The sequence below is a fragment of the Pundamilia nyererei genome, unplaced genomic scaffold, assembly GCF_000239375.1.
Source record: "Pundamilia nyererei isolate P.nyererei 1_Seehausen unplaced genomic scaffold, PunNye1.0 scaffold00211, whole genome shotgun sequence".
In the NCBI taxonomy this organism is placed as follows: domain Eukaryota; kingdom Metazoa; phylum Chordata; class Actinopteri; order Cichliformes; family Cichlidae; genus Pundamilia; species Pundamilia nyererei.
In genome coordinates this window covers 166,731-177,299 of record NW_005187612.1, presented here as the reverse complement: position 1 = coordinate 177,299, position 10,569 = coordinate 166,731, and the positions used below count along the sequence as shown (strand labels likewise).

General features: G+C 40.6%; 1 protein-coding gene across 1 annotated transcript in view; it reads right to left on the bottom strand.

Moving 5' to 3' along the window:
- Positions 1–207: 207 nt before the first annotated feature.
- LOC102215892 (sodium/calcium exchanger 3-like) overlaps positions 208–10,569 on the bottom strand; it is a 126,026-nt gene continuing 115,664 nt past the window's right edge. The window contains 3 exon segments of the mRNA XM_013914631.1: positions 208–2,369; positions 8,728–9,105; positions 9,189–9,209. Coding sequence (XP_013770085.1) covers positions 1,990–2,369; positions 8,728–9,105; positions 9,189–9,209 — 779 coding nt within the window. The 3' untranslated portion in view covers positions 208–1,989.

Below are 10,569 nucleotides of genomic sequence, written 5' to 3'. Positions count from 1 at the left end.
TTACCCATAAAATGTACCAGATCATTTACCACATATATCTGTCGTGTGAACATTTTTATGAAATTCTTGCCAGTTATTTTGTTTGTTTTGTTTTTTTTTACAAACTACAACCAGCAGCTTGTAGACTGCACACTGAAAACGTGATCTGTGACTATTTTCTTCTATCTCATCTTTGGATAACACACACTTGTGATTTATATGTATATATATATATATATTTTTTTAAATTTTTTGTTTAGATTACAAAGAAATGTCCCGACTGGAGCAGAACAGTCATGTGATATTTCAGAGCTGCCGTACATTTCCTTCAAAGTGTCTCACTCTCCTGTGGTTTTATGTTCACACTCTTCTTGTTGCATTGGGTTTCCTTAAAAATGTCCTCTCGTTTCTCTTTGTTTCAGAGAAAAAAGTCCACGTGAGTCTTTCTTGAATACCTCCAGAGTTTTACCTACAGAGTGGGTCTTAAGATAGAGGGGATATCAATGACTTCTCACACACACATCAACGACAGTTTCTGTTATCATGTACAATTAGAAACACTGGCTGTAGTCATGGTTCTGATTTGTCGTCAACACCGTCGTCTCGCAGTCGATCCTTTGCTCCGATTCTTGTGTTGTTCATCGACGGCATCACAGAAGTCCCTGCTTGGCTCAAAGTTGTTCACATTATCCGTAGTTTAAAGTGTAAACAATGCACCTCACGATGTGTCGTGCACAAAGCTTCAGCTTTTTCTTGGTGGACTGTTCTTGTTGGTTCTTCCTCCCCACTTTAGAGATTTCTTCACTTGAATTTGTCTTGTCCATTATTAGATCACGCTGCATTTATACGGTTTTTCATTGTTGTTATTTTTTACAATTGCACGGTAACAACATCAACACGTGACGCCACTCAAAAGTTTAGTAAAAAGTGTGGGGATTTGGCATTAAACAGATGCCAAAATGAAACAGAAACTGGCTCAATTAAAAAGAGGGCAGGTCGGTCGGTGCTGACTACAACATTTCATCAACTTTAAGACTTTATTCCTACGGGGAAGATAAAAGTAAGGCAAGGGTCTGAGGAAAGTGTATGGTGTGTGTAGGGACTATTTTGCACAGTGTACTGAGGAAAAAAAGAATAAAAAGACAAAAAAAAATAAAAATGAAAGGTGGTCAGTTTTCATCTCGCCCGCAACTTGGTCCCCGCAACTGCAGAATCACCCAAGGGCCCCAAGAGTGTGTATATGTGAGTGTGAGTGTGTCTGTGTGCATTTGGTGGAAGAGGGATTAAAAGTGTGAAGTCACTGTCAGTTTTAGAGCTCAAATGTTCAGACAGGAGCGTCCACTGATACAGTAAAGGTGGAGGGAGCGAACGAGTGACTAATACAGGGCAGTAAAAGGTTTTTACCACATATTCTTGTTTATGCTATACACACTTTCTTCTTCCTCTATTTCTGTTTCTTCTCTTCTCATCTTTTCCATTTTTATATCGCACTTTAATCCTCACTCTCAACCTATTTTCTCTTCAGAAGCCAGCTGATCGTCTTTTCGTTCCAGCTGTCTTGGCAGTATATTAGGACAACATGAGCCTGTACACTTTGTTGTCAACTGCTGATTTTAGAAGCACCCTCAAAAGTCAGTTTTATATCTTTTTTCCACGATGTTGCATTTTAATTTTATGTATTCGAGAGGTTTCCTCATAACTAGACCAGAGGGAGGGGCTTCCTGTCTAAAAGAGCTGCTAATGTAGAATAAATAATTATTAATTTGGACATTTGGCAAGTTTTACTGTTTATGAGGACTCACTCTCTGTTTATCAGGACAGAGAGGAATGTAGGGAAAAAACACATCTGATGAAAAACTGAAATAGTCTTTGGACGGATTTAAAGATTTCCTGAAAAGTCGGCCCATATCGATCTATCTCTTCTCCCTCTCTCACTGCTGCATTGCTCTCTCTCTCTCTCTCTTTTCATATTGGCAGTGGGACTCTCTCTCCCTCTGCTTTCCTCTACATTTAAAACCCTGGTATATGGCAATAGGCCTCCAGGGAAGCCAGCAGGATGTAAATCAGCCACAATGAGACAAACATCAGCGACGTTATTATTTTGCAAGTCCGCGGCCCACCCAGCTCGCCACCGGCGACTGTTGCCCGCCTCCGGTACAGAAGCGTGAGCACGCTCACCACAGCTAAGATAGTGAAGAGGGTGACAGAGAAGGCCAGACTTCCTGGGTCCACCTTGAAAGGTTTGCCCTTGGAGCGCCAGGCGATGGCAGCGATGGTCCATGCCACGCCGATGCCCAGAAAGACGTTAACCGCATTGGAGCCGGTGACGTTGCCGATGGAGGCGTCAGCGTACTGGTCCTGGATGGCAGCGACCTTGCTGGCAAATGTGTCTAGAAGAAAGAAAGAACGAAAGGCTTTATTGTAAAACCCTTTTTTATGCTGCCTCATTTTTAGGGTTCTTTCTTCTACTACGTTCATCTTTTCAAAACCTCAGAGCAACCGCTTCAAACTACAATAGAAAAATCAATGTGAAAGATTAGAACAAGGCATAAAAGCAAAGCATAGACCTAGCGTCAAAACAAGACAATGACACTGTGCCAACCAAAACTATGGAAATTACTTTAATTGAATAAATTTTAGATGTATTTTTGTGAAAGACTTGCTCACAGGCTGCTGCAAAAAGCTAAAGGTAACAACTGTTTTCCACTTAAAAATATACAAGTGAACATCATGTCATTCAAGAATGGAAAGAGAAGCATAAAGACAGGACAAAACTGTGAAGTGGTTGGTCTTTTTTACAGGCAGACACTGATTATCAGTCTAAGAAAAAAAAGTTACAACACCTAGGAAGAAGAAAAGCAACTGTACCGATAACTGAGGACATAATACTCAAAGACAGACAAAGGACGAACAAATGCTTGGGTGACAGCCAAATACAGCAGAAGATTTTATAACCTGCATAATTTAAATATGCAATGCTGTCAAATCCAATCAGTAGATATTTGGTTACACTGGTGCTTATCCAGTCAGCTATCACGAAGATGATGGGGAGTCATACATAAGCTTTTATAAAAAAGGTTTGTTGCAGACACTGGAAGTCATTGATGAGTGAAATCCTGACATTTCCGGGAATATCCTACATGTCAGTTAAAGTCAAACTCAGTTCTTCACTCTTGGTAGATCACCTAACACTTGCTGACATCTTATACACCCACAGTTTCTATGTATCTGCAAGCCCCTTTGCAACCACAAAGGTCAGTTCCTCCATTCCTTTTGCATAAATATTATATAAGCAACAGCATAAATATTATCACAGATGTGTAACACTGTATGTGTAATTGAAAGGATTACACACTCACTTGCCACTTTTTTTAGGTACACCTTGCTACAACGAAACCATTGATACAAACAAACAATATTGTTTAGTTTTAAATGCCTGTGATCTATTGTCCACGAGATCATGCTCTAACAGGAGCAGCACCTGGTCTTTTGCTGCTGTAGCCAATCTGCTTCAAGGTTTGATGCACTGTGCATTCAGAGATGCTCCTCTGCAGACCTTAATTGTATTATGTGATTATTTGACTTACTGTTTAATTCCTATGAAGTCCTATGAAAGCCATTCTCTGACCTCTGGCATCAACAAGACAAAGAACTGACACTCATTGGGTATTTTGCTTTTTTGGATCATTCTCTGTAAACCTTAAAGAGGTGGTTGTGTTGAAAATCTGCTGTTTCTAAAGCACCCACATTCAACCCATCTGTAAGGTGGCCCTGAGAGGCCAAATGGACTACAACTTAAGTTTTCTTAAGTTGTAGACCAGCAATAAGAAAAACGCTGCAATAGCACACAAAACACAATGGAAATAGGAAGAAATGAAAACGGAAATAGAAAAAACGAAAACAGAAATAGGTAAAAATAGATTTCTAAAAGCACAAGGGAAGTGTTTCTGGGGAGGCAATAACCCGACGGACCAGTTGCAGGAACCAAAATATGCAATAAGAATTGTGCTGGGAGACACTTAAAAGAAGTGGAGGATCTATCGGTAACTGTGTTAGCCTAACTATTAGCCTAAAAATCTGTCATCAGTATTATATGAATCATGAGATTAAAACACATCTACCATGTTTTGGGCGCCTGCAACTGGTCCGTCGGGTTATTGTCTCCCCAGAAACACTTCCCTTGTGCTTTTGGAAATCTGTCTTTTCCTAATTCTGTTTTTGTTTTTCCGATTTCCATTGTGTTTTGTGTGTTTTTGCAGCGTTTTTCTTATTGCTGGTCTTTTCTTAAGTTGTAGTCCGTTTGGCCTCTCAGGGCCACCGTACATCTGGCACCAACAACTATCAAATACATTTAAATCACCTTTCTTCCCCATTCTGATGGTCAGTTTGAATTTTGGCAGATCTTCTTGACTATGACTGCATTCGCAAATGCAGCTGTGATGTGATTCGCTGATTAGATACATGCAATGACGAGCTGTTGAATCAAAGCAACTTACAAAGTGGACGGTGAGTGTATACTGCATAAGGAAATAACAATCTGTCAGCCGCAGTTAAAGTCTCTTAGTCCATATTTTTGTAATCATGCTCCATGGAGCTGAATCAGTGGTTTAATGCTGGTTGCTCAGTGGTTGCCTTGTGTCCAGGTTATATCTTTAGAGAGAAATTTCCATTCCTGTGGGATCCCTGTGGAATGATCATTTCTGTGTTCACATTGGGTCACTGTTTGAGGCGAGAGCCTTTAGAGTTACATTATCAAAATTTATGTGCATTTAAAAAAGCCTCAGGAGGTTTGCGTTGCTCCGCGATACACAGTTTTGTCAGAAATGGATTCACTTGCCATATATCGTTTTTTTATGCACACTGGGCAGAATTAAACATCACTTGCATTAGTTTCAGAGAAGATTTATTAGTCCTGCTGCAATTTACAGTTGTGTTCTGGCATCAGAACAACCAAAATCAATGTAATAAATGCTGTGAAATGCTGTGTAGGTGTACACTAAGTGTGCTCTGTGGTGCAGGATATGTGAGGAGAAACTGGATGAAAAGCAGAGAGACTACAACTGGGTTGGCAGGGAATACCGGCGGAAGCTGCTGCCAGTTACTGAACGTCTGTTTTTAGACAGGCTGGTGAGAAGAGCCTCAATTTTCATTTGAATGTCAGTGAGATTAGCTGAAATTCGTATCCCAACATTAAAACTGTCCTCAAAATTTTTTCGGGGGGGGGGCGACTGTAATCCTGCTGGGGGTAGACGACACAAAAAACAAGTGTGTGTGTGCACATAGGGGCAGCCATATAACTCCACATTACTGCCTCCAAATAAGATCATCAGACACATGTTAGAGATGCAGTGGGACAAAATCCAGCAGCATCACAGACTCTGAATTAGCAATGTTTCTTAAAAGGAATCAGTTTGCTAAAGAATTATCTTCACTTGTCTAAAAAGCAACTTGAATCCCAATAGGTGCTCAATGAACATTTTTTTGCTATTTCATATAAGGCTGTTCGATATAAGATATATATCGGATGACGATATGAAAACGTCTATCGTTTCATTTTACGCTATCGTTTGTTTCGTGGTGTCGCAAAATAAACTGTTTACGGCAATATTTTTTCATGACTTTGATGGTCACTGTAGTTTATTAATTTCTTAAAGCTCTCTCTTTCTCTTATATTTAAAATAACCACGCTACAGGCGGATAAGCGACTGTTTTTCCACGTTGTTGTTTGCAACAATGACGGTAAACCCAGCGTGTGGCTCCGCCGTCCACTTGTTTATTTTCCACATAAACCTTTCACAATAAAGCTGAAGATCCTGTTGGGATTTTTCAAAATAAACTGAAATGATGACAAACAGGAAGAGCAGTTGAAACAAATCGAGGACCTTATTTCTAAACGAGGGGCTACCTCTGTAGCATGGACATGGTTTTGTTATGAAAAGGCTGACACGGACCAGAAAACTGTACTATGCAAATTATGCAGGAAACTGGTCGGTGAAAACACTCGACTCCAGGTACACGACACCCAGCTGAAAACACTTCACACGAGTCGAGTTACCCGAGATTCACAGAATTTACAGAAAATGTAAAATTTTTGTGATTTATATCTTTGTCGGGACAATAAATGTCTTATATCGGGATATGAGATTTTGGTCATATCGCACAGCCCTAATTTCATATGTTTAAAAATAGCAAACAGAACTGTCATGGTTGTGGGTCTCTGACCCAGTGTTTTGTGTTTGTGGACTTTTTTGAATCTTGATAAGTCATTATTGTGGTATTCTTAGAGTTCTCATATTTCCTAGTTTAGTTTTCTTCGTTTATGAGTTTCTGATTCTTGTGTTTATCCTTTGTGGTTCTGGTTTAGTTTCCCTTATTGTTTTGTCCTCAGTGTTTCCTGTCTTGTTATGATAGTCTCTTGTCCTGCATGCATTGTTTAGTTTTCCTTCCCCTCTCTCGTTGCGTCTGATTTGTTCCTGCTGTGTTTCTCTCCTGTTTCCCTCGTTATCCTGCATGTGTATTTAGTCTTCAGTCACACTCTGGTGGTCGTGGTCTCCATGTTTGCAGTGTGTTTCTTGTGTGTAGTTCATGTTCCTTTATTGTGTCCTGGTTGCAAGAGTCTTAGTTCTAAACTTGTTTCTTTTAGTGTTTTTTTAATTTTTATTTTTGCACCACATCTGACTTCTTCATCACAGCAAATAAAGCTGCCTCTTATATTTAAATCCCCCGTCTCTGAGTCCTGCGATCTGGTCCTGCCTAGCCAGCCACACAGGTAACAATGATGAGAACAGCCTGTTTAATGCTGTGGTGAATGTACGCAGACCTACTGGAGTGTCATCTTCTGAACATCTTCATTTGGCTCGTATAAACTCCTTTCGTCCACACTATTCCTGCTAAACGGTCACAAAAATATCTCAAAGTTCTCATTTGATGAACGAGGCTGTGCAGATTTTTATTGTTATACTAAAACAATTTAAATCCTCTGTTGCAGCAACTTCCCACAAAATTCCAAAAGGACTTTCCACAGTGAAATTCATGTATTTAGACCAAAAGAAGAGCAACAACTAAATCAATATTATCCAAAAAGTCAAAAATCAGTTCACACAGAGATAAGCTTCAGGTATGAAGCAGCGTACGAGATGAAGACTGCAAACCAGCGTCAGCATTTGTTCACCACGGATGCACATATCAAACACCACTTACCGTTTAAATACCTCAGATGGCTACAAATGAGCTGTGCAAACCTCTTAAACAGGCAGAAACATTTTGCAGCGTGCAGCTTTCAAACCATCAGCGTTTGCTCTCTAATTGCCTGAGTCTGCAAATTCTGTGTAATTTGGGCCGATAATCCTGGAGTGTGTCTCCAATCAAATAACACAGAAATGCTTTTATGAATCTCGAGGAGGACAGAGAGAAGAGAAGGAGGAGGGAAGGGCGCATGTCAGAGAAATGGAAACGAGAGAGCAGATGAGTGTTGCTAACAAGTTTTAAGGAGATCACACACGCAGAAGGCAGCAAACACTCCCTGTGAAAGTCATAATGGCCCGCTGGAGATGCTGCATGCTAACTTGCAGCTCCTTGACAGGAAAAGCACATGTTTTTACCCACACGCACGCCTGGTTTCTACAGCATACACAGGTCAGAATGATGGATGATCCAATAGCAAAAACACTAAGAGGAGGAAAGAAAGAGCGGAGTAAGGTAACACCAAGTCAGAGTAACAAATTGACCAGAATGGGGCATGAGAGCCTAACAGATAAGTGGGGGGACTATGAGAGACTAAAGAAGGAACAGATAGAGATTTGGCTGGGAGTGAAAGTGATCAGAGATTCACAACAAGAGGGAAAATGAAAACATTAGAACCTTGCAAAAGGAAACGCGCTGATTTACGGATCTAAAATCCCCCTTCACACACCATAACATGGTTGTAGAAGGAATTGATTCAAACACTACTTTCCAGAGACCTCATCACAAGCCATCCAAGTTACCGCCCGGAAGAGCAGCACAGGAGCCGTTTCTATAAATCATACGAAGGGGCAACAATAAACCTGCTGTCGTTAGGAATGAGGCAGGGAATTGAATGAAAGTCTGGGGACGATCTGCCCACTCCGGGCAAGAAAAAAAATCCGAGGCTGAAGGCTGTGATGGAGCCGGAGTTTTACAATTATATTTTTGATTTCGATCCTGGAAGTCAAAGCGGCTGCTGTTGAAATCAGGTGCAGGAGAGAGGCTTGTGTTTGTTTACATCTGAACTTTGGAGGGAAGACGCAGCTCATTTCATGTCTGGTGAAACGGAAAGCTCGAGTGTGGTGTAATGGGAGGGGAGGAATTTGTAACATAGCAAACGTGGAAAATAATCACTCTGCACCACTGTGGCGTAACACCGAGCCATCTGTTTCTGTTTGAGTCCCGCTAAACCTCTCCTCATACCTGTATTCAGATCAAGCTGCAAGCTGGGAAAATCTTCTTCCTGCTTGTTTTCAACAGCCGCACTCATACACAGGCATTACTCATAATAACCCACAATACCGCATCTAAATGTAACCATGTGTCTAACTAATTTTTCATTATCTAGCTAAACTTTCATCAAATCTTGAAAGGTGAAAACAATATAAAAGAAATAAAGATCCCAGACACGTTTTCTGATGTGTTTGATGAGCTGGCCATTGATGAGCGTGTGGTGGTGAATGTTTTGGTGCTTAGATTGGGATTTAAAGTCAAATAATAAGGCTCTTCCCCACTCATCCTCACCTGGCACTGATGTTCCCAGCGCTACAAACACCACAGCCGTCACCGAGTCCTTCAGTCCTATCGTGCAGCCGAAGTGAGATGCCAGATCGCCCGTGACTGCGGTGAGGACGCCGATAAGCGATATGGAGACGATGAAGCAGGCCCAGCCGTTCCAGTACTCTGTGGGAGGAACGAAGGCGAACAGAACCTTCCAGAAGACAGTGAGGAAGTGCATGATGTAGTCGAAGCAGGAGGGCAGCCGCTCCTCGCCGCTCTCCTCCTCGTCATCATCTCCTTTGGGTAGGTGGGAGATTGAAACGGAGTAAAAGTAACAAGACGATTAATAAAAAGGAATGAGACAAAAAGAAGAAACAAGACAGATAAACTTCAGCTTTAACTCTAGTAAGAGACAGAAGTTTGATATCTTTTCTTGTCACATTTATCTCCTAAGTCTCTTGATTAGCTTAGATTAGCATAAAGACTAAAAAACAGCTGATCTATAGCTTTGCTTAAAGCACCCATTTAGCAGCACTTTAAATCTCACTCAATTTGTATTTGACATTGTTTTAAATGTTTTAGTCATGACTTGATGAAAAGCAGCTGGTATGTAGCTGTAATTCACAAAAACTACCCAATATAAGCAATATGGCTAACTGCCTGAAATACCTCCCCAACCTAACATTTTAATTAGAAGCTAATAACGCACGTCATATTAATTGATAAGCTTTAGAGATTATAGAAATATATTTAAATTAAGAGTGAGGGGTTGTTTTAAGCAACACAAAATGCTGTATTAATTAAATGCTATAATGTACCAATAATTGTGCTATGTTATGCTAATCTAGCTTGCTAGTAGCCCATACTATGCCCATATATGAGAGCTGTTTCATTCAATCCCATTGCCACCAGTTTACAGAGTCAAGCATGCAGCCTTGCTTTCTGCCTTTACAAATATTTGCAAAAGAAATTTTTTTTGAGTGTGATACTGTAATCAAATGTCACCATAGCAACTTGCAAGTAATTTTGATACATTTCTTCTGTTCAAGATATTCCAAAGTGAATTCTAAGGGATATTATTGAATAGTATATAAAACCTGCTCTACTAATTAAATACGTGCAGAGTCCCCTCTCATTCAACATCAGTTTCTGCCTACGTATCCCCCAATTCGGATGAATGGGCAGAAATTCCTACAGACACACTCCAAAGAGTGGAAGCAGTCATAACTGCAACTCCATATGTGCATGTGTAACCTGCAGGTAGAAATATTCTTTTGTCCATGTACTTCATTTCCTACAATGTCAAACTACTTTACATAACTAAAACTGAATCAGACTTCCATCTGTGACAGTAAAGAAACAGACTATGAATGTAATAAACGAAGCTTATGCGTAAGTTCAATAGGGAAGATCTGTAGTCACTCATCTGTCTGCTTCCCAGGTGTTGATGGATAATCTAAGCTTTACATCACTTCCACTTTCCCACGCTGTCAAGCTGATTGTGACATCACATGTCTAGTCCAATCAGCTTTCTGCTGGCCTTCTTCTGACCAATCAGCTTTCACTCTGCGTACTGTACATCTGTCATTCTTCTTTGCAGTTGCCTTCGTGCAACTCAGGCTCCATTCAAGCCTCCATCTTCATCTCCACCACCAGTGTCTAGACTCTGGGGAGTCCTGCTCTAATCCTATCACCACTGAGATCCCGTTCTGCTGCGCCGGGCCATCAGGGTCTAACCGCCAAATATCTCAAACTGAATTCTGTACATCAATAAATCACTTTCAATTCCTTCTGATGATCTCTCCTTATCAAAATACACTATAAGAGTCCAAATTAAATGCTGATGTCACGTTTTAAGAAAAGTTC